Source organism: Pogona vitticeps, chromosome 5 (assembly GCF_051106095.1).
Source record: "Pogona vitticeps strain Pit_001003342236 chromosome 5, PviZW2.1, whole genome shotgun sequence".
NCBI classification, from domain to species: domain Eukaryota; kingdom Metazoa; phylum Chordata; class Lepidosauria; order Squamata; family Agamidae; genus Pogona; species Pogona vitticeps.
This window is the reverse complement of record NC_135787.1, coordinates 52,724,974-52,749,750: the sequence shown is the minus strand read 5'-3', so window position 1 is coordinate 52,749,750 and position 24,777 is coordinate 52,724,974. Positions and strand designations below refer to the sequence as shown.

At 39.8% G+C, this 24,777-nt stretch overlaps 1 protein-coding gene across 3 annotated transcripts in view; it reads right to left on the bottom strand.

Annotated features, from left to right (window-relative positions):
• PALLD (palladin, cytoskeletal associated protein) overlaps window positions 1-7,868 on the bottom strand; it is a 286,634-nt gene extending 278,766 nt beyond the window's left edge. For 2 of the 3 annotated variants that reach the window (XM_020805524.3, XM_020805526.3), the window contains exons 1-2: window positions 7,652-7,868; window positions 2,304-3,350 (exon numbers count right to left, since the gene is read on the bottom strand). In XM_020805524.3, the coding sequence (XP_020661183.3) occupies window positions 2,304-3,349 (1,046 nt within the window). In that variant the 5' untranslated portion in view covers window position 3,350; window positions 7,652-7,868. Of the gene's footprint in view, window positions 1-2,303; window positions 3,351-7,651 lie in introns of those variants that run through there. The other variant, XM_073001465.2, reaches the window with a different exon arrangement.
• Window positions 7,869-24,777: the final 16,909 nt, after the last annotated feature.

Here is a 24,777-nt window from a genome sequence, read left to right as displayed (position 1 = left end):
CTTTTGAATATAACTTACATATTATCTTCTGGTGCACTTACGTATTGTAAAACATATAGACAGTGATCACTCAGCATTCTTTGGAGGATAACAGATGCCGCTCATTTTCATGCTGCTTCCTACTCTATGCTATTTTCCCCCCAGTGCTTCCTATTGTCACTTACTGGAAGAACATTCTATACCTGTTTTACTCTTCTCACCTCTTCCCATCTTCTTCTTCCCATTGCCTTAGTGATTTGCAACGTGTTGTTGTGATGTCTGCCACGTAACTGCCATGTGGGCATGTTAAGTGATCCAGCAGGTGAAGCCACACTTTTGGCCATCAGTTGTGCCATTTTAGCAATGTGTCATCTTGACAGCATACACTCAATGCAAAGGATAAAGTAAAAAAGTATAAAATTGGACTTGCATTGAAGATGTATGAATGTACTCAGATTTAGTAGGAAGTCACGGGATTTACTTGTTGTACAATGAAGGCAAGACTGTGATGTTGGAGTGGGGAAAACGGTTGGGCAGAGTAGAAGAAGAAATGAAGAACTGGTCAGGAAGAGGGTGCATCCTTGTTGAGAGGGCAACACCTATGTACGAAGCATGTCATCACAGCCCAAAATAGAACATACCCAATAGAATAGTGAGACAGAGCATGATAAGAAATCCAATACCCTCAAATACACCAAAGTAATTCATCACACTACTTCTTGTCAGTAGGAAAGCAGCATGAAAAAATTGTACCTCACAATAGTTCACTGTGAAACAAAGGCATACAACTACATACTGTATGTGTTTTCAAAAAAAGAAGCCCTGAAATATTTCATAAGGCTATAGCATGCAAACATCCCCATCTGCTTTCCATCAACATTACTGCAGCTTCAAAGATCACAAATATGTACCTTATTTATATAATTAACACAGTTATACAAAAGTCTCTGAGAAATGTCACAGATAATTGCATTAAACAAAGTTTACAGTGTTAATGAACATTACATTTTCCCCTGCAATTTGGTGTACATTTCAGTGCAAATGCAGCTTTTGGAATCTGTACTAACCCGTGAAAATAAAAACTTCACCCATGTTGACTGTGATTGTTCTGGCATTGGTTCTCAGCTCTGAGGTACAATGCACCAAATGGTACTCTTTATAAACGTTGTAGGCAGCTATCAGTGTAGGTAAACATGATGTATTGGTGGCCATTACGTGGCCTGTTTCTTTTGTACAATTGTTCAAGTGTATTCAAGAGAAATAATTAAGTGGTTAACCATTTTACGTATAAAAGAACCATAATAGAAAAAGATAAGTGAAATGCAGTTTTGGCAGCAAGAAGAGTGCAAAGTTACTCAGCTGCTGTCCCCTGCTGCTGTTATTTTCATAAAGATCTACAGTAAAACCTGACACTGCACTGATGCATGAATAAAGATGTACTTTTTAGATGGTAAATCCTGGTGATCTCGCTGACTCTTTTCTCATTTAGTACCAGGTAGTGGAGGAGCCAGTGTCAGGGCTCACCAGCAGTAGTAAGAGGGCACTGGGTCATTAGAAACACTGTAGTGTTTTGAGGAAAAGGGATTAAACCCACAAACTTTCACAGATGGGAAAAGTTCCTTTTGGGAGACTACAGTACCTGTAGTTCTACAGCTAGTACAGCCACTGACAAGGTTGGCTAAGAGCTTGTGGGAGCTATAATTCACTAAGCAATGTCCCCATTACAGTAGATGGTGGTGGCAAGGATATACATCCACACAACAATTTGTGATCCAAAATGATTTGTGCTTTTCGGTCTGCTTTACAGCTCCCCTCCTCCTGCTGGAGATAAAATGGCTAAAATTAGTCTGTTGATGTGGATTAACACTGCTGCCTGCAATTTGGATCTCCCTTACTGGTCTGGTTATAAGGACTGTCATAGTGAGCACCTAGGCATCAAAACACCCTCATTACACCACTGAGGAGGCCAGATGTGGGGAATGAGACTAGAACATGCAGACTGGAGCATGATTATTCACGCACTTCTATTATGTTTTCGAGGTATATGCTTTTTTTAAAACTCTTTCTCTGAGGAGAATCAGATGTTAGGGTTACCACAAATAATGATTGACTAACCAGGCCAATTGAAATTACTGTATTTCAGTTCAAAGTACACACACATGCTACTTGCACATAACACATGTCAGTAATATGAGCAGCTTATATTCTTATTTCTATGGTCCTACAACAATTCTTTGACATTCCCATTAAGATTCAAATGAGGCTAAACAGACAGGCAGATAGAGGCATTACTTACAGTTGATGAACAGAATGCCCAGCCTTACCTAACATGCGGTGCTGGATTTCCAGCAATTCTGCACTCAAGCAGCACCCTGCTTCCTTCAGCAACTTCTTGACTCCTCAGTTTCTGGATAAATCGAGGTGGTGAAGGTGGATGGTAGCTGCCTGTTGTGACCTGGTCCATGGAAGCGTTCTCACGGGCCTGACAGTCTTCTTCCCTTTGCAGCACAGGTTCTTCAGCACGAGTGACTTCAAGTATCTCATGTTCTGGTGTGGTCTCTAGGCATGTTTTGTCAAGAGCTGGGGTCCTTGAGGCTGATTGTTTATTTTTAGGGGAAAGGTAGCCACTGTCTGGAGAAGAAGAGTTTCCATCTGGGCTCCTGACCCTTGTCTTGGCTGCTTCCTGGAAGATGGAAGAGAGCTCTTCAATCAAAGTGGCTGCTTTGTCACATAGCTTATTCTTGAAGGGAACATTGTCTGCTGATGTTTGTTTGGATTTGGGGCTCATCTTCTGCGTAGTTGGACCAGCTCTTTTGGCACTTTTTAGACTACGAATAAAGCTTGGTCTTGCCGGCAGCAGGGGGGATATACCAAGTTGTTTCTCAGTTGCACCAACACAATTGTTTGCTTCTGGAAGATATGTATTTGGATATGTATTCTGGGTTTTTTGCCCTGGGGGAGGTTGTGCTGAGATCCGTAATGAGTTTGGGATGGTCTCCTGAGTCATCTTGGAGGCATCTTGATCTCTGGTCTCCCTAGAAGCGTCATCCTCTGATGAGTTTGGAGTAGTGTTGAAGTAATATGTGAACTCCTGCTTTGTGTTTTCATCTTTATTATGAGAATTTGTAATAGATTTGTGAGCAAGTTCAAGGCTTCTGCTTATCTCATCTTCACTCAGAAAGGCAGAAAGCTCATTTGCAAACTCCCCATCTTGTATGTCTGATAGGGAGTCATAAAAGAGTTCATAAGATGAAGAGTCCTCAGATGTGTTTTCATGGTTTCCAGCAGAAGTGTTCTTTTCTGAAGGGTAAGTCCCCCTCATAATTAAAGACAGGGGTGAAGCCTGCTGATCGCAACGTCTGTCCTGCATACTGGAACACAGTAAATGAGGTCCTGATAAGTTAACGTCATGTAACTGCTCTTTCATCTCTACCATATTATAGGCTAATAAACTATGAAGAAAGGAGCAGAAGAGACAAAAGTATCATATATGCACTATGGTGGCAGTAGTATCATATTTTAACGTTTTACCAATATCCTCATGACTGTTGTACCAAGGACTCTGCTGTTGGGTTCCGTGTAGCTTTAACTATGGAACCAAGATTTTTTGCCTGAAACATAAATGTTTAAGTACAGCAAGGATAGCTCAGTGGGTCAAAGCATTGATGTTGACAATTTGATTGCCCACAATGTTTTGTAGGAGAAGAGCAAGCCTGTATGGCCTTGGGCAAGAAGAGGGTTCTACATCTGAGTAGAGTAGAGTACCTAGGAAACCCTGGGAAGGGTTGCAATAAATTGAATTGATCTGATGGCATGTAATTCTAATTAGACATCCAAACTATCCAAATCCTAGGAATTAGTGTGGCATAGTAGTTGAAGTAGGACTAAGGAGATCTGGAATTCCACAGTAGTCCTCTAACCCTGCTCTGCTCCATATTATTCAAAGTCCCATCAGTGGAATCATGTCCTATTACTGGGTGGCCTTGGGGACAGTCAAACTCTCTCAGCCTTTCTCTCACATGGTTGCTCTGAAGATAGAAGTGGGGAGGAGGAGAGGTATGTATGACACTTTGAACACACTGGAGGAAAGGTGGGCTATAACTACTACCAATAAAAACCTATCAGTCATATTGAGGACAGCACCCATAATGTCTAGAATTGCAATGCAATCGTCTGGAAGCTCCTCTGGACCATTCCCATCAAGGGGAATATTAAGATGTTTTGGCTAGGCAATTTTATTAAGGCAGTTTTCCTTCATTAATCATTTGAGTTCTGGCCCATCTATCCCCTAATTAACTGGTTAAATAGAATTGCATGTCATTAAAATCTTGATGAAAAGTTTTGCATTGTGAGGGAGATGACCTACAGTTTACAACTGATAATCTAAAATGTACTATTCAGTGTTTAGAGTTATGGTTCCCAATCTTGGGTCCTCAGTACTTAGACTAAAACTCCCAGAAATCCTGGCCAGGACAACTAGTGCTAATCATGATATGCAGGCCTCTGAATATCACATGCTTGAAACTGCTGCAAGCTTCATGCAACAGGTTGCCATCATCTTCATGCTCTGCTTGTGAGTATCTTCAGCATGTTGGACTAGAAATGTCTAACTAACAGAAAGATGGCTGTGCCTACTCACAAAAGCAGACAACGTGCATTTCATGAAATGCCTTTCAAGTGCACTGTAGGATAAGAATAGGAGAAGATGGTGAGTAGATATTTGTGTTTTTGGACTACAGCTCTTGCACTGACAACAACTAGAGCTGCCTGGGAAATTCTCTGGGCGACAGTTCAAAAACACAGATGTGCACACCTTTAATAACTGTTAAAGCACAGTTTTAAAGATATGTGAAAAGCAGGCAAGGCCTTGCAAGGAAACTGAAAACTTAACCTGGAAATGCTGTTACATCAAAGGTAAAAGCAACAAGTAACAGCATTTTGGTTTGAGAGCAGCAATTCAAAATAAAAAGACAAAACAAGAGAGAACATCCAGTCAACCCAACTGGTCAACTTTAAGCAAGACAGTACTGATTGTTCAACTGCATTTTGGAAGATGCATTTCACCATATGCTATATTATTTCAGAGATAGATGCATGACCTGATCCTCCTGAGATGCAATCAGATGTATTTTACATCAACCTGTGCCAGCTCTTGTTACATTTAGCTGTTCCTGCAGGACTTGGCTTGCATGATACTGTTAATTGACTGGTAGAGGTCCTGAACTTCCAAATAGGAACAGGCAACTTCTAATGTTTCCTCACTTTCTCAGAGCTATACCTTTGGGGCTTAGCTAAGTATAAAAAGGGACCTCTTAGAAACCTAGCTGTTTGCCGAGTGATTTTACGATCTGAATCTGATTTTATATATATTACTTTCTACAATTCCTTGTTAATCCAGTTTATGTCACAAATGACAATGCAAATGCCTTAAAGTGACACACAGCTTAATGTGTTGCAGCTTGATAGCCTTCAAAAAGAATGTGATATTAATCACAATATTTTCAGTCCAGTACAAAAGGTGCTTGCCTGCATGGGAAGTTAAACACAGAAGCAAAACTTCAACATATTCAAGGAGTTCTCTGTTCACCTTGATGAAGAGGGTTAGCACCATACATTGTTCTACAGCCACACCTACTTGGAAAAAAACCGAGAAAGCTCATATGCTTGGGAGCTCATTGATCACTGTGTACATGGAACTCTGGGTTGAAACTAATCCAGGGATGTAAATGATTTGTTGTGCTAGTATTATTGCAAATGGTTTTCTTGTTACAACCTACTGGAAGGTCAGCATGGGGATAGCTACACTGGTTAGGAACAGGACTAGTAGAGCTATCCACCTCCCCAAGGCATGGGGGATCATGTGACACAGGTACACATCTTGCTTGGGCGGTGCCATATACTTTACTTCCAGTTAACAAGATGGGTCACACGGAGCTATGTGCCTACGTGGTCTCCCCACAGTCCTGTCATCCTTGTTTTTTCTTCCAGTGAGCAGGCTGGGATAGGTAGTCTGGTCAGCAGTCAGGTCAGCCAAGACTGGGATCCTACTCTCATGCTTGAGCCAAAGCAACGTGCAGCTATAACTAATAAAGTATTGGCCAGTTCCTTCCAACTGATGGTGTGGCGTCTACTATTATGCATCCTGCTGCTGGGGGGTGGGGTTGATAAGCTCCCACAACTCTTGCTGTTTGGCCTGCAGATACCCTAACTTTGTAAAAATGGGTATAAACAGCATAATTTCATTTCTGATTTTGAAAAGCCATCAACTTTTCTTAGATATCATACTTAACTTCCTATCATTATTTCCTGTTCTAGTGATAGGTGACACAAATGACTACATGACTCTTATGTACCCATAGTGCTCTGTGCAAACGTGGACTGCTCTGCATTCAGAATGCTGACCATGAGCAATACATGGTGGGCACAGAGCACTGAACATCATGGAAGAGAATGAGGCCTCAATACAACGGTGGATGCAACACAGGGAGAGTTGGCTGTGATAATTTCCCATTGAAATTGGGTTGCCTCTAGTATGCCATCCAGTGCTCAATAACACAGCAGGCAAAATATACCATAATTTCCTTTCAGTTACAGTACTTACAGAAGTATAAGTCTTATTGCAAATCTAGAAGAGCCAGCTATCTAATTGGATGTGCCTAAAAATAGGCACTATGCAAATATTTTGGCACCTAGCAACATAGCTAGATTACTAGAAGGTGCAACATTCTTCAGTAAGGGAAAATACAGTGAGTGCTCTTCTGGGAATCACAATGGTTGGTTCCTCTTAACATTTGAATAGACATTTTGATACTTATAAAATATGATGTCATTTTCAACTGAATGCCTTCAAATTTGCATGATTTGAATAATCCCTCAGCCCACTGCATGTATTTCAGTGGGTACTAAGTATTGAGTTGGCTTGCAGCCAGAAGTTACTAACCTACAATGTCATCCAGGAAATCCAGTTTTCTTTTGCCAGAACTCTACCCCTTTAAATCAGAGCTAATCTAGTTAAAATAACACTTGAATCCTATCGGATGACATACATAAGCATAACTAGACCAAGCCTATGAGCTATTTCTAGACTCCTCTGATTATATTGCGGCATATTTATAAACACTTTCCTCATCTCTATTAAAAAGTTTAATAATAATAGTGAAACTACGTACTGTACAATTTTAAAAAATGCTGGAAATGAAATATTATTACAGCTAACCAATACATTGGATACAGTTAACACATGATCACTTTGCTTGATATTTTGCACCATACATATCAAGCAAATAATATAGATTACCAGAGAATTTTTGGAAACTACAGTGAAATAAATAATTTGCTGTACATAACACTTCTTAGACCTATTAAAAAGTAGCAGTCCATTAGATAATATTGCAAGTGAGTACATAATATTATTAAATGAATGTTTTAATTCTGGTTTTCTTGGTGTAATTATTAAAGAAAGAAAATGCAAATGATGAAAATACAAATGATAAATCATGGATACAAAGTTTCAAAAATAAATCTTTAAAAAATAAATTAGGCACACAGGAAAAGTGGTGATAGTCAATTAAATCACTTAATTAATAGCAAAATACAAAGCAGTAATTATTAGTGAACTTCATATTAACTAAGCAAAATTGATTAGCAAAGAATCCAAGCACACATCACAAACCTTTCTGATTGTAAGCCAGTGCAAAATGTTTCATATATAATATGTGTATGGCAAGGAAACTCTTTCCCCCTTTTCTCTAAGAAGGCTGAACGTTGCTTTAGCTATTCATTCAAGTTTGCTTGGTCCGCAGTAAGCACTGAGGTGACTGTGGGCTCTGAGTTACATCTGTCTTCTCTGACTATGTGATTCCTACCGTTCCCATCTATATTTGGTAACTGAACTCATGTTTCAGCGGACTGACAGTTATCTGGAATTCCAAAAGAACAGACATTGGGCCCCGATGAACAAGCAACTTATGTGTGCTCCATAGAGTTATTAGGGTTTATAAAATGCAATTCAGTATAGTATTTTTTAAAACTGAAGTGTGTTGTTTCGTTTTTTAAAATGTGGCACTACTTAAAGGCATCTAGCCCAAGGGAGCATTTTGGAAGGTTTGGTGATAAGTAAATAAGGTTCCTCAGAAGACATTCCAGGGGTGAAATCAGTCATCTTTTTGCTGCCAAAGTTTAACACTTGTTTTGGTATCTTGATAAATGCACAGAAACTCGGTTTACATTTCTACAGTATTTAGAAATAAGTGACACCCTGTAACTTTCAAAGTTCTTCATGATTTTTCACAAAATATTGTGTGAAAGCTCTGATACACTTCCTCCCTTCCTCCCCTTCCATATTTACGTTTTACATTACAACAACATAGCTATATTAAAAAAACTACTTTGAACTTTTGTAATTTTTAAATTTGTGATCTGAAAGAGTACACCATGTGATTAATACATGAAACTGCATGGTTAATTTGTCTTCATAAACTTTTCAGGCTTGAGGTGTTGATTTGTAACATAGGGCTTAGCTTTTAATTTTGAGACTTCACTCTTAACCTTATTTATCTCAAAATAACTTCTCTGTAACTCAATGGAACCTACTTCTGAGTACGTGCAAAGGATTGTGCTGTTAATGTGTCTGTTTTTCCTTGTCCTTCTGTGAGGGGTGAAGGTGTACAATCCTAGTGAGCCATCTGGCCCCCTGCACAGGTAGCAGGCAGCCGGGAGAAGGCTGAGTTGCTTCAGGATCAGACCTGCTAGAGTCCCTGCAGCTGCAGGAAAGACAGCATCCTGATGAGAGACAGCTGGAGGAGGCAGGGTCAAGGGGAATAATAGACCAGAACTGGGAATGCAAGAGGTCATCACCCATCTTGGAAGAAAAAAGATGTATGGGAGAAGGTCAAAAATTGTCTACGTTTACCACGTTCATAGACTTGTGGCAGGAGTTGCATGTTCAGACAAGGTTATGTTAGCCTGGATGGTGCTGCAGCTCTAGAAAGGCAAGTGAGTAAAGGGACCAGGAGATGAGCTACAGAGGTTGAGTTCATGGGCTCCTTTATATAAGCCTTGCCTCAAAGGGATGTCTTCTGGACTAAGTTCTCTCCTCTTTCTTGCTTTCCAGAAACTGGACTCTGAGGGAATTTCACTGAAACTAACTAATTCAGAGAGTTAGTGCTGAAAATGTAAGCCAAACTGGTACAAAATGCACCTTTTGAAACAGTTTGAAAAACTGCAGTTTATTTATTTCATTCTGCTCTGTGCACCTGGATGACAGATTTCTTTGCATCAAATCCTATGCAAACCCCAGCTATGGTTCCCAGAATTTTATAGGGGATACTGTATAATGACATCTAATACAGGATAATATGGTGGATTTCAATGTGAGGAGAGCAGGTGTTCCCTCCTGGAAGACCACATGGGGTAGTTTAAAATGCTCTGTAAAGCATGGTGTTTTCTGGAAAATTAAATCCAAAATTTCAATTTTTTAAAGACCAAAGATAAGGGCATGTATGATTGCCAACAGGATCCAGCAATTCTTCATTCTTCAGACAGTTCAGATTGTAGATTGCCCAGCTGCTGGGGAGTTGCCAGGCCTTAAAATCTAAAGTGCTCTGGTGAGATCCAGCTGGTGGTGATAACCTACCACGATAGGTGGGAAAAGCTCTGCAAAGAAGAAGGCTGATTGGTAGTGAAAGTCTTCCTCCTCTGAGATCCATTTGATTGATAAAAAAGATTACTTACCTGTAACTTTGATTCTTCAAGTGGCCATCTGTGAATTCACACTAATGGGTTTTACTACAGTTGCGCAGTGAACCTCGCAATATTCTAGAGCTTAAAACGCATGTTGTTAGGACCTCCTTCACATTAAGGTTAGCTCTGCCCATGGCACTGAGTGCCTCAGTTCCTTTTTTTTGCTACCACTGCAGCAGCGCCTCACTTTGGAGCTTTCCTTTTTTCCTTCTGGAAATTCTAATCTTTCGGCTACAACCTTGGCTTGCGACTTCACTAACGGACCTTCCTCTGTTAGTTGGAAATATATATCTCATTTAAAAAGGAAGAGAGAGAGAGAGAGAGAGTTGGGAAATTGCTAACTGTTTTTCCTGCCCTTTTTGCCATTGGGCCTACTCTCTTTTTTTATCGTCTCTTCAGGCCCCATTAAGCGCTGTGAATCTTGCCCGAATAAAATTACACTTTTCGACGGGCATTCACAGTGTCTTTTCTGTTTGGGCGAGGCATGTTCATGCTAGGCCTGCAAGAATTTAACTAATCCAGTCCTCAAATTAAGGCTTCAACTATTGGAATCCTTCGTTTGGGAGAAGTCCCTCCAACCATCGCAGGGTCCATGGAATCCTCTGAAACTCGCATCTTGGAAAAAGGCTGATTATGCTTTTCAAGAGATTATTTTTTTATACATTCCAAGTGCAAAAACTATGTGAAACTAACACCAAAAAAGGTGTTGGAAGTGCATGTTATGGTTCCTCTTTCTACTGTCTTCAGAGAAGGCTCTTCTCACAGATCTATCACAAATCAATGCACTTTATAAACCAGTACAAACATACCACACTGTCCCTTTCTTCCTGTTATCTTTGTGCTTCTGTGTCTCTATTCTGTGTCTCCATTCTTTTAAACAAATGCTGGGGTTAAATTCATTTAATCTACTGTATTTTAGGTCCATGTGCATTTTCTAATGGTGCCATGGCTTCGGTATTGGTGGAAAGTATATTTAACAGCCAGAATCCTGTTGGTGAATTACATGTGTCTAAGTTAAATTGTGTAAACTCACTGTGGTGAACTGCCAACCACAAATGTGGTAATAGTCACCATACTAGGTGCACACTTACTTGTGTAACTCGATACATATCTTGTAATGTGACCTGTGCCTTGTTAGCAGTAGTTTGCCATATTGAGTTTTGCAATAAAACAAACACATGTAAATCATCAACAGAATTCTGGCCAATGTTTCCAATGAAGTTTCAGTGATTTAGATACTTGGCCAGTTCTGGAATGCATAATCACAAATACAATAAAGAAAGTTAGCACCTTACATTCAAAATGGAGGCCGTATGGTCAATGCAGTATAAATATATTAATTTATACAACAGAGCAAGCTGCAACATCTCCTTCCCATGAGATTCAATGAAAGACTTCAGAAAAGAGGGAAAGAGAGGAGAATGTGAACAAAGAATATAAGAACCTGGATAGCTCAGTGGTTTAGGTACATGGCTGCAGAGCCAGAGGTTGGGAGTTTGATTCCCCATTGTGGCTCCTTGACAGGGGCTAGGCTTGATGATCCATAGGCTCCCTTCCAGCTCAGTCATTCTAAGATGATGATTATGATTAATCATTTCTTTACAAACTTAACAGACTGAAAATATAAGAAATCTATTATATTATAGGTCTGCCAAATTCACACTTATCTATCAAATTGGTGTAAGTACTGTAGCAATTTCTCTTGGAATACATTTCATTTAAGGCTACATGGAAGTGTAGAGAGAAAATCCAGTTTATGGAGATATGGCTATGTTGCTGAAGAATGGATTTGCCATTAATGTATTTCTATTAAAGCTCAGATGACTCATGCATGGAATCAGAATTTATTTCTCTAATGATTTAATGTCCTCTGACAGTTAAAAAGCAAAGCAAACCTTGCAGGATTTCAATATAAGATGAAGAAGCACGAACTACAGCTGAGCTATAAAGTTCCATGCCAATGAAATCCAAGGAACTTCCTGGATAGGAGGCTGAAAATGATACCAAGGAAGGCTATGCAGAAGACCATCATAGCAGCATAGTGTTACGATCGGAGGGTGACTCTTCTGGATTTTCCATCAGTCATAGCTCTGTGTAAGTAAGTGGAATACATTCTATATTTTCAGCCATATTCCTCCAAAAAAGAGGTTTAAAACAACATATCCAGAACAGAGATAAAGCCAGCATCAGGATTATGTCTGTTGGAGTGTAATCTTCCCTTCTGAATTCTATACACAGCACATGTGTCAGAACATTCCACATAGATTAGATTTAGTTTTAAAAAGAGAGTGAGTTGCCAGTCTTCATCACTGCAATTTTCTCAAAGGTAGGGAACAGTAAACAAAGGCAACGCTATGACAAGGACAGGCTGACACACAGGTTAGTGGAGTAATGCATGTGATTATTTGTACGAATCTCATTGCTGAATATACTTGTATTTCTACAGAAAGGGAGAATGACATTAACATTAAGACTGCTGCAACAGTGAATAAATATTTAAGACATAAGAAATTTATTTGTCATTGCGCTCACAAGTGGGTGCAACGAAATGAGGTGCTCTTCCCCAAGGTAAAACTGGACAACACTACAAAAAAAAGTTAAAATATACACAATATATTTATTAATTATGTTCATCTCTTTTTATCTTCAGAAAGTTCAGGGCAGCTTATATGTGGCTCCTTGCATAGATGATGAACCTGATTTCACATAATTGTTTGTAAACTGACCATAATGCCTGGGAAGTGGTGGTCTAACAAATCTTAAAAGTATTTTATTATGATGATTAAGAGAAGTGAGGTGAGAAAGGGAGAAACAATACCTAATCTCAATTTAATAAGCCATGGTTTATTTTTGTCAGTGGTTGTTCTCAACTTTTTTCGAGTTGCTACCCTCTTTTATAACAGCCAAGTAACCTGCAAGACCCACAATGCTTGCATAAAAAGGCATTTTTAATGGGATAAAATCCCTTCTCAGAAAGTAGAAGCTTCTTTCTCCCCACAAAGGGTCTCTCTCTCTCTCTCTCTCTCTCTCTCTCTCTCTCTCTCTCTCTCTCACACACACACACACACACACACACACACACACACACACACACACACACACACACACACATATATATATATATATATATATATATATCCCACCCAGAAAAGTCAAGGAAAAATTATTAACAAGGGCTACAACACATTTAAGGTGACCTACTAGAAGACACTTTGTGATCCCTTGAGCAGTTATGACTCCCAGGCTGGGAAACACTGATTTATACTTAGATTACTATATTATATTGGAATCAAAGCAGGCACACACAATTTTGAACTCTGGTTATGGCTGGCTACTGATTTGATTCACAAAGCAGAATAAATACAATAAAACCTACTAATTATCTATATTAACTGTCCAGATAAATCAGAATTTCACACTATCTATAGAATCAACAAGGAAATCAGAAAAAATACAGGGCAATACAGAAAGGGAGCTCATCAGGACAAAGATATGCCAGCTATCTGTGGTTTGGCCCCTTCTACAAACAGTCTATCTAACCAACTATTTGGGAATCTGGTGGTTTGTTCATCCATAATGCCAAAGTCAGGGTGTGTCCCAAAGCTTTTGGATTGCTTCTAGTATGACATGCTTTCTGCACAAATTGAGGATCTGCCCCGGAATTTACTGCAGTAGCACAGACGCAACGCTGACTGTGGAAAATGTACAGTTGACCTGGTTCAGCAAGAGTGAGACAGGGAGGGCAGGCTGTCTTCTCTACAGATCACCCAGTGACCACCAGTCATCCTCATCTCACTTTCAGGTAAGCCTAAAGACTATATGAGTGGTCTAGTTAGCAGAGGAGGAAAAGCTTGACTTCCCTTCTTGATGACTCTAGACTTAACATCTTGAAAAAGTCAGTCAGTCTAGCAAGATGGGTAATTACCAATAGAATTTAGATATTTTGTACTTGGATTTGGGTACTGAGGAGGAGAATGGACATGGTGGCTTTATAGGCCCCTTCCACCTCTAACATTATAGATCAGCTGTGGTGTAGTGGTTAGAGTTTTGGACTATGATTTGAGATACAGGAGTTCACAACCCCACTAATCTATGCAACTCGCTGGGCAAAATCCTGTTCATACAGGTATAATAATCAATTGTACAATGCATCAGTGGAAGTGCCTTGGGGATAGCATTTCTGTCTCAGAGCTACTGTAGCTACTATAAGTGCAACACTGAGTTGCATCTGTGGGATTTTACTCTGAGAGCTTGGGCCAGCCCTGCTCTCTCAATGTGACCTAAATCATGGGGTTGTAGAAGAGCTGTTATTGTACTTTTGTTAATTTGGGGATTGTGATGCATATTTAATATCACTCAAATATTTTTTATAATACTTTCACAGGATTCCTATGTCTATGATGCCTCTTTTATACCATGCTGCTTTAGTTTATAATCTGATAAAACTACAAAATAAGAGATGTTGCAAGAAGATTGTACTGAAATGCTGCATGATTTTCTTCTCCAAGCTCTTCACATTAAAACACAATTCAATCTGAAATGGCACTTGTGTCAGCTTATTGTTCAAACTGAAATAAAATCACCTTGCTCAAGAAAATACATTGAAATACAAAATATATTTCCTTGAATTCTTGTTATTGCCCGCGCAGTTAATAAATAATTTAATATTTCCTACTAGCCATTTCAAGATACAGTATGGTTAATTTTGATACAGTGATTCTGATGATCCTATATCAGGATTTCCATCTTGTGAAGAATATACAAGGCAGTTGGCATTATACCAATGCAGCTGTACGATGATGACAGAAGCTTTGCGCTAAACAAAGAAAAAAATGTGACAGGATATGGATTATCCTCCATGGGAAAACAACCAGGAAGCAAATTCTGCTGAAGGTATATGCCAAGGCCAAAGGTATGTCATATTTAATGAGCTACCCCTCCAGTTAAACACCATTTGACTTATAAAACAGAGCAAAGTGAAGCTGGCATGAGGCAGAGAAAAAAAGGGGGGTAGGTGTGAAGAGTGAGACAAACATTTGAAAGGCACTTCGTTTAGGACTATTTGGGGAACAGAATTTACACCAAGTTGGAGTGTCTTCAGGCTTTTTCTTAATTTGACTGGCTAACAGACAGGTGTTCTAGAAGATGGCAGCAATAGTATTCCAGGCTTCTTTATATATCCTTTTGGTTGTGGTGATAAAGATTGACTACACTATGTCAAAAGCAGTTTTCTTTTATTTGACTAGTGAGGGGCGCCGATGGTGAACATAGCGAGTGAGACTTAATTATAATAGCAATAGTGTATGAATAGCTTGTACGCATGACTTTTGAACAAGCTGAAAAATCAGTCACCTACATTCAAAGGAGCTTCTCAATAATAATAGCAATAATAGCAATAATAGCAACAACAATAATAATAATAGTAGTAGTAGTAGTAGTAGTAATAATAATAATAATAATAATAATAATAATAATAATAATAATAATAATAATAATAATAATAATAATAATAATAATAATAATAATAATAATAATAATAATACACTGTCAAGTTGGCTGCAGAGCCAGAGGCTTGGAGTTCAGTTCCACGCTGTGCCCTCATGACAGGGGCTGGACTCAGTGATCCATAGGGTCCCTTCCAGCTGTGCAGTTCTAAGATCTGTCAGTTCCTAATTACAGAGACCTTTTCCAGGGCTTCTAGCAGGGGCCCTATTATGCTATTTCCCTGCCCCATTCATAGAATGTTGTAATAGCCTCAGACATCATTGTCCTTCCATTTATAACCTTTCTGTGTTTTCCCACTGCCTGTATTTTTAATTATTTTTAACTTTTTTTTAACCCATTGAGAAGATGGAATAATTGCATTTTGAGTGTTAGCGCTACAGAAGCAGACTAGAGAGGGAAATGCTCTCCCAGATCCATCTGCCCCTCCACCCAGGGGAAAGCCAACCGCCCTAAGTATTCTGGCCACACTGATGACATATTGTGCAACCAAGAAAAGAACTCAGTGTCCTGCCTTTCCACAGTTCATGGCAATGCAAACAGAAGTTGCCAGCACACAGATAACTGTAACTGTATCTCATGTTTTCTCGCTGGTTCTTCAGTTTCCCCCCTTTTATTGCTCCAAAGAATCTGGGGGAGGAAAAGGAACAGAACATTATGCCTTTTATTTCAGTGTTTCGGGGCTGTGAACTAGGATGGAGAAATTTAGACTTTGCTCCAGAGCAACAAAACTCAGAAGGTACCAGTATCTAAAGGTGAATTTACTGGTGAGCAGTAGGAAAAATAAATGGCAATACTTTTTTTTAAAGCATAAGCTTTCTTTTTCTTTTGTAATAGCACACTCACCTCCTCTTTTTCATCAGAGGGGGATCATGCCCTTGCCTCAGTTCAGACTGGTTGCCCCGGGTGCTCAAATGGCTAAGTTATGGCTCTGACTAGTACTAGCATCAATCCCAAGCACTGAAATACTGTTCATTGGTGATTATAGCAATGTGACACCGTTTTCAGTGCTATGGTTTCATCTTATAAAATTCTGGGTTTTGCGGTATATGCACTCTAGTGGAGTCCCCCTGACCTGCAGCTTACAGTTTGAAATCCTTTACCAAGTGCAAATCCCAAGATTCTATAGAATGGAGCCATTGCAGCTAAAAGACTGCCAGCCATCTGCTGTTACTGTTTAGTGCAGATACACTCCTCCTGTGTTAGATTCTCAGTTAATACTTATGTCTTTCTGTTTCTTTGTTAATGAAGGAAAAGGAAAAAAAATGCAGGGACAGGAAAAGTTATATCCTTGGACTACAACTCCCAGAACACCTTGGCTGGCATGACCATTTCACCAACTCTGCTAAAATGTATTTACTGTAAAGAGGGGATCAATAAAATCAACCCCCTGGTTTAATTCCAAAACCATTTGGTAAATTTATTGCAACTGCTTTGTTCATATTATTATAATAATTGTATTAGTGGTGCAAACATAGTTATGCACTTGACATTTCTTTTTAAAGCAGACCAGACAACCTCCTGGAAATGTTCTATAACTAGATAATGTCACGCCTGCATTCTGCAAAGTTGCACGTTTTCCTTTTGCTGCAGGCTTGTTCCTGCTTTCTGTCCTTTGTGTCCATGGATATCTCTAGCAGCTACCTCCTCAAGTTCCAAATGTCACATCTTTTGTCACATCGAGTGTGTGCCCAGTAGGTCTTACTTTTTTCTCTTTTGATTTTTAGAAAATGAAAGGCAAATCATTTCAGCATTAGAGAATCCTCAGTCCTTCACTCACTATTGCAATCTGAGCATGTAAAATGATACCGTAAAATGTAATACAATTCTATTATTTTAGAATAAAAGACCAATGAAGTAGAAGACTATCCTTATCTATTATTCAAAAGCAAAATCAACTGCAATTTAATGTCAGTAGGAGTTTAATCATATACATTCAGTCCCTTCTAGTGGCTGCCTCCTCCTGCTCTGCCACTGCTTCTGCTGAGACAGAAGCTAGACTGCTTGAACCGTGGTTTCCATTCTGGTAGCCTAGCTTTTGCTAGGAGCAGAGGGGAAGGGCTCCCTTTGGGCAAGCCTGACTGATGCAACCCCCCTTGCTGTCTTTGCACAGACGGTAGGGTGGGGGATCATTTCAGTCAGGCTTCCCCCCCCTTCTTTCTATGCCTGGGCATGCATTGGAAGCTGGGGTAAGCCTGATCAAAGCAATCCCCCACATTGCTTGGTTCAGTCTCGCTCTTTCTATCCTGCTGCGGCATAAATTGGGGAAGCCTGACCAAAGCAACCCCCCCTACTGTTTGGAAATATAGCATGGGGGGAGGAATTCCTTTGGTCAACCTTCCCGTCTATGCTGCAGGGGCATAGAAAAACAGAGGAAGCCTGAGCAAAGCGATCTCCTCACCTTTGCAAATGGGATGGGTGCGATTTGCTTTGAGCAGACTTTAGCAAGCTGCCCAAAAGGAAAAACCCTCTCTGCCTACGCTCCAAGGAACAGCTAATCTGCAGGGGCATAAGCAGACAGGGATAGATGAAGGGACAAACATAAAAGGGTTATATTAGTTGCTTTGCATTCATTGGACCTCAGGAATATGAAACAATTATCTGACGAATTAGCTGTAGTCATTGAATATTGCAATTGGTTTTTATATTTATCCCCATGTCTAATTTGAACCTGGATCTTTCCCATTTAAACTAGGTTCTTTAGTGTTAGAATGTAAGTTTTAGCCCAATGACATTGTGTTATATTGTAAAGTCATAATATATATTCATATTAAATGAAAATTGTGAAAATAAAAAATAACAGTAACAAATGGTGTTAAACAAGAAAAATGCCATTCCTCCCAAGTCTGATCTTTGCTTCTAATTAAGACTGTGTGGATATGCCATGAAAGCTTTCCTTTGTGATTTACTGCTTCTGTAAGATTTTTAATGGACTGTTGTACCTTATCACCCTTAATGTTTTTTTTTTGCTATTGCTTATGTTTTTAAGAATATTTATTTAATTTAAGAGTGTTTATATACTCATTATTGTTAGCTTTAAATATTTTATTTTAATAATGTAAGCTGCCTTTGGTCCTTTTTTACAGAGAAGGGTGGGGCAAAAATATTTTAAATAAATAATAAATAATAACACTGCCAAACCATTGCACCAATTTCTGTTTTCTCTGCTATAAAGGCCTGCCATTATTACCAGCTAAGTGTCCTGATGTCAAAGGTAACCAGGAAATGCAGTCTGGAGACAAAGGAATGGTCACACTACTATTTTTGATAGTCTCTGAAGTTTCTCACAGCACCTCTTCCTCCTGCCTAGTTTCACTGAGACTTCTGCCTACAGGTAATCTGCCCACAGTGGATTCTGTCACATTGCTATGTAAAGAGAACCTACAGAACTGCGCAAAACTGAGTGCAGGTGCAATCAGGTGGCACTTGTTTTTGTCACAATCAGGTTTAATCTGTTTTTTTCAGCTACTATACAATGTACAGTATTGGTAATTGCAAACCAACCGGACCCTTTTCCATGGCTATCAATACCTTTATTAAAATAATTTGCATGGACTGCTCTTTTTGAATGCAGGCACTGGTAGGTGATTTCTGCAACAGCTCAGTACTATGGCACTTGGGAGGCAAGCTACTGAAGTGATATGTCACTTACCAATAAATAAACAACAAATCCAGCTTTTCCCTGCTTTCCCTTGAGGGGCACATAGAAGGGGAGGCAGAGGGGGATATATTTTTTTTTAAAATTCAGCACTGTTTCACTTTGGATGCAAGTCAATTAAATGATGTATCACTTGCCAATAAAAAAAGCTTTCCCTGGCTCCTTGCAGAGGGGGAGACAAAAGAGGATGCAGGAGCATGGAGGCTAAGAAAGAGGAATGGGCTAAATAGGGCTGCTTTGAAGTGCAGTGTGATTTTTTGTCCCTAGATCAGTCAATCTTTGCATGTAGATTCAAGGATAGTTCTAAATCTAGTTCTAAATCTCAGACTGCACTTTCAAGTGACCCTGTTAGCCTGATCCAGTCTATGATAACTTCACCATCCGGTCATAACCTGAGAGAGGGTGCCAGCCAATCCTGATAACTGCATAGGTGCTATGGGAAGTAGTTATTGTATTTCCTTCTTGTACCTTACCTTTTGTGCACTGTCACAGATTCGTATGCTAGAACTAATTCCTGAGAGTACATTGTCACATGGATTGAGTGTAGATATGTGAGGGATGTGTCTAAATATTGAGTCTTCTGTTCTAATCCAACAGAAGGAAGAGACATATCTCTTTCAACACTGCTCAAGATAATAGTAAGCTATAACTGACTTTTTCAAAAACATTGTTAGACTGTCCCCACATAGCTGAAGCCATTGCATTGTAATGAACAGCAGTATCTAGAAGCAGATTTGTTTCTAATGAGATACTGCCTAAACATCTGTCTATGTATTTCTCAGGATCTTTGAATGTCTCTGAAGGATGGTTTCCAAAAATCCCTCATAGCTACTTTCTTCAAACAACAGCTTTCAGCACAAAATATTTTAAGATTTCCTTGAAAATGCTTGTCCAATGCCTAAGCAACTATTTTGCATTTCAGACCTGAATCCATTTACGTGATTCAACATTTAACTGCATATTGCTAAGCAAGCAGGAGAGAGTTCTGCTCACTTTACTGGAATTTTGCTCCTACGGGATCATGCAGAAGTATAAGCAGTTTTAAAAAACATTAATTTCTAAAAAATGTTTGTTGGTGAACTTGTGGGGAAATGAAAGAGCAGATAAATGAAAGTTATGGGATGGGGCACATTTATCTACACCTATATTGTTAAACAAATTAATAATTCTGACCAAGCACTATAAATATTGTGTCTGTTGGCAGAATGAAGTGATAACTGTTACATACAGCTATGACCTCACCTGTCCGTCACTGCTAAAGCTGTGAGTCATCTGCCAATGGTGTGACGGAGGGTGGGACATAAGGGTGGAGCTGTTGTATAAATGGGAGTGAATGGGTGTGAGAGATTTCAGATAGGGACTGACAGGGCTTTGTTAGGGTTTAGAGAGGAGTTAGGAGATCTGTGATATATTGTGAGAGTCTGTGTATGCTAGTGCCTTTATTAGAGTGATTGAATTATTATTTAATTATAAGTGATTTACCATTCCTTTTATTTGTACCCAATAAACCTGAGTTTTTATTTTGAATCATACTTTGGCCTGAAGCTACTTATTTGAGGGAATGGTTGGTGGCAGTGGAAAAGAAGAGTGATTTAGAGTGACGTAGTGACCCCCCCTTTGTGAGGTAGAGGGAGGCCGTTACAATAACATTGCTAGATACTGAACAAAACAAGCACCCACCAATGTTTGCTATATGGAGAACTGAGGTGTAACAAGCTGTCACAAAGAAAACCAACATGAAGAATCACTGTAAAAAAACACAAACCAGTTCCACAATGTAATCTGCAATTACTTGACTCATCCTAAGTACATGATTTTTAGTGCACATGTTTTGTAGATCATGATTTAGGATGAATTCAGGATAGTTAACACAAATGGGTGCTTTGTTTTCAAGTAAGATGAGGATTGCTTCTGGAAAAATGAGTGTCCATGTAGAGATATGTAACCTACAGAGATTCAGAATAAATCTAGGGCTCTGTTGGGCAGCAATATGGTTCCCAATCTTCATAGAGAGGGAGTGCATACAAGACAGAGAGAGTGCCAATAACACCTTCAAAAATACCAAAGTTTTGGGTGTGGAGAAATAAGGGGAATACCAACACAAAGGTGGTCTGGAAGAATTTAAAGCTTGATCCTGTCAGAGCTGTAACTTATGATGGTTCTGAGGCACAAATAGGCATTTGTGAGCAGATGGTATCCATTCATTGTAGATTAAAATTTATATTTGTTTCCTTGCAAGCCTCCTGGTGATCAAGTGTAATTCTGGGGAAGTATGTTTTTGAACATGAAATAGATCATGTAAAGGAAATGCTTGACTTCCCCTCCTCTTCTTTACAACTGTAGACATATTCCTGTTGGCACTATTTTGTATTTCTGTTCCTTAAGCGTTTGTCTTCTAATGGTCATTTTTATCATGCTGCTCATTCCTTGTGGATGCTCAAATGAAAACATTGCATATCTGTGCCGTTGTATATTCTGAAAAATCTTAGTCAAGAAAATGTTTGTTGAAAGTGAGATGTTTAAGCAGTGGTTTTACTAATGCCACCTCCTCCTAAGTAAGTTTCCATGGTGGAGCAGAGATTCAGTCTCAGGTCTCCTGAGTCCTACTCCATCCAGTATACTACAAAAAACAACAATATCCTTATGGTAATTGTAATCTAAGCAGAAGAGCTCAAATCTCTAAATGATGCTAGGTTCCAAGGAAGAAGGCTGGATTCAAGATGAAGAACCTTTTATTGCCTCTTGATAGAAGAGAGATGACTTCATTTCAGCTACAGTATTCAAGTCAGTAATTCATATGGCAAGAGTGAGATGATCCAGATCCCAGGATGCAACATTTCTACCAGACATATGGCAAGTACTTTATTCTGTTAATCAGTGTATTTGTGAACACACATATGTTTTATTCTATTTTAGTCCCGTTGTGCTTAGTCAACATGGTCTTTCTGAACTCTGGTGTGATCTTGCATCCTTTGGCTGCTTTTTGGTCCTTATTTCTGCATTGCATCTTGATTCTGCCTCCTTTAGTTCTGAGTTTGGACTTTTAAATCTTGGGTTACTCTGTTGTTACTGGTTTGGCAATGGCGACTGGATTCTAGCTTGCTACTGATGGTTACCTGTGGCACAGTTCCGATGATAAGTTATGCACAGGGTTCTTATTATTGTAACCCTAACTATGACAGTACAGTATCCACATCTTGTGGAAGTCTGTATGAGAGAGCACCAGTTCAGTTGTAAGCTTCACTGTAGATCAGCATATTAAATAATTCTGCTAACCTGTAATTCTGCTTTGACTCTCATATGATTGATGCCTGGAGGAGGTGTGTATGCCTGCTGAGTTGATTGTGCAGTTGGAAATCCCATCAGAGATTCTAGTTCCTGTTAGAAGCAACTGAATTTTACATCATTTGCCTTTGACATGTGAAAACAAAGCATCAGGATTTCAGCCATGATTGAAAAGCTTTGTTGTGTGTTGTTAAAGTTATTTTACACTGTTCTGTACAGATTTTAGATACTTCTGAAAATTGTTAGGATATACAAAGTGATACCTGTTTTAAATAAGTGAGTCATTTAGTTCAGGCATACTATGACATTTACATGATCATATCAGTTCAGATCAGATCAATCTACCCTGTGAATAGTAAAGATGTATATATATATATATATGAATCATCATGAATCATATGATCATGACATTCTTTTGACGTACAGTGGTGACTTGACTTACGAATGCCCCTACCTACGAACATTTTGACTTGCGAACAGCTCCAGTCAGAAAATTTTGCTTTGACTTGCAAACGGAGCATTAACTTACGAACAGGAAAAAAAGCCATGGAGAAAGTGGGAAATTTGAACTTTCAGTTTACTGTTGGCCAGCAAAGAGGCTGTTTGTCTGCTACCTTGCTCGCCCCAGTGGTTAGAGAGTGTGGATATGAAGAGATACTTCAGACTGCCTGGTACTGTACTATACATACAGATTTTGGGGGCTTTTTTTAAATTTTAAATTTTTGGATTTTTTACTTACTGGGCGAGTACACTGTTCTGGGTGAGTACACTGTATTTACTGTACATACAGTGGTGCCCCACATAGCGATGATAATCTGTTCTGAAAAAAATCGTCGCTATACGGACTCGTCACTATGCGGGGAAAAAACCCATAGGAACGCATCAAAACACGTTTAATGCGTTCCTATGGGGAAAAACTCACCTTTAAGCGAAAATCCTCCATCCAGCCGCCATTTTCGGTGCCTCTAAAGCGAGGCAACACAGCGGGCGGCCATTTTGGAACTGCCAATCAGCTGTGCTTCGTCTCTCTCTCTCTCTCCTAGCTGTGGCAGCGCAGTGCCTCAGTCTCCCTGCCCAAGCTGGACCTGCAAGGGGGAGAGAGAGAGAGAGAGCGCCAAAGTCAGCGGGGGTTTGCGAAGCTGGCTTCCCTGCGATCTTTGCAAACACCTGCCCATCAGCTGTGCTTCGGGGCTCTCTGTCGGGGGGCCTTTGGGATGATCGTGTGGAAGCGCTTCCCCATGATCATCGCAAAATGATTTTCCCCCATTCAAAACATTGCAATGCGATTGCTTTTGCGATCACAAAAACTCCATCGCTATGCGGATTCATCATTAAATGGGGCGCTCGTTAAGCGAGGCACCACTGTACAGGGTTTTTGCAGCTTGGGGTTGGGCTAGGTGGCTAAGTGGGGGGGTTATGTTTCTGTGCTCTGATGGGTCTTGCAGACCCTTTCTGCAAGTGTCTGGGCTGGCTGGTGGACTCTAAAATGGAGTTTAGTTTTTTGGTTTTAAAATCTGATTTTATTTTGCAAAGGTCTGTGCTGGCTGGTGGGCTCTACAATGGAGTTTAGACTCAAGTCTCCCCCCCCCATTGTCTTCACTCTCTCTCTCTTTCTATGCTTCCCTCCCTATGCTGAGGGGTTCCATTTGCTGGAATAAAGGTTGCTGGATTCTGTGGTTCCTAGGGTTTGTGTACTGTGGTGTGCTCATGGCCCCAAAGGGTGCTTGGTTTGGTTTAAATGTGTTTTGTTTAAATGGTGCTTGGTTTGATTTAAATGTATTTTGTTTAAAAGTTGCTTGGTTTGGTTTAAAATTTCTTGGTGTAAAATGTGTGGATTTAGCATGTGTGGGTTTAAAATGTGTTTTAGACTCCACCCCCCATTGTCTTCTTTCTATGTGTCTTCTCTCTTTTTGTGCTTAAAAGCACAAACCTGTGTCGGAGGGGTCGGTGTGCCCCAGTGATGACCTTCTTTCTTTCCTCTTTTCCCCATTATTCCCTCCCTCCCTCCTTTCCTGCCCTTTTTTTTTTAACCTAAGTCATCTTAAATGGGATGTGGTGGTGCTGCGGGTTAAACCACAGAAGCCTCTGTGCTGCAAGGTCAGAAGATCAAGCAGTCGTAAAATCGAATCCATGTGACCGAGTGAGCTCCCTTCGCTTGTCCCAGCTCCTGCTGACCTAGCAGTTTGCAAGCATGGAAATGCGAGTAGATAAATAGGTACCACCTTGGTGGGAAGGTAACGGTGTTCTGTGTCCTGTCATGCTGGCCACGTGACCACGGAAACCGTCTTCGGACAAAAACGCTCGTTCTATGTCTTGGAAACAGAGATGAGCACCACACCGTAGAGTCAGACACGACTGCATTACATGTCAAGGGCAACCTTAACCTTTACCTTTTAGTCATCTTAGGTGGGAAAAAAAATCTCCCCCTAGTGCTAGAGGATGGATTAACTGGTTTTGCATTAGTCCCTATGGGAACTAATGCTTCGACTTACAAACAGCGCCTCTACATTCATGCAAAAACCTACCGGGATTGATTCACCAGGTTTCAATGCATTTCAAGGGGAAATGCTGGTCTGATGTACAAACATTTTGACTTGCGAACATCTTCTGGG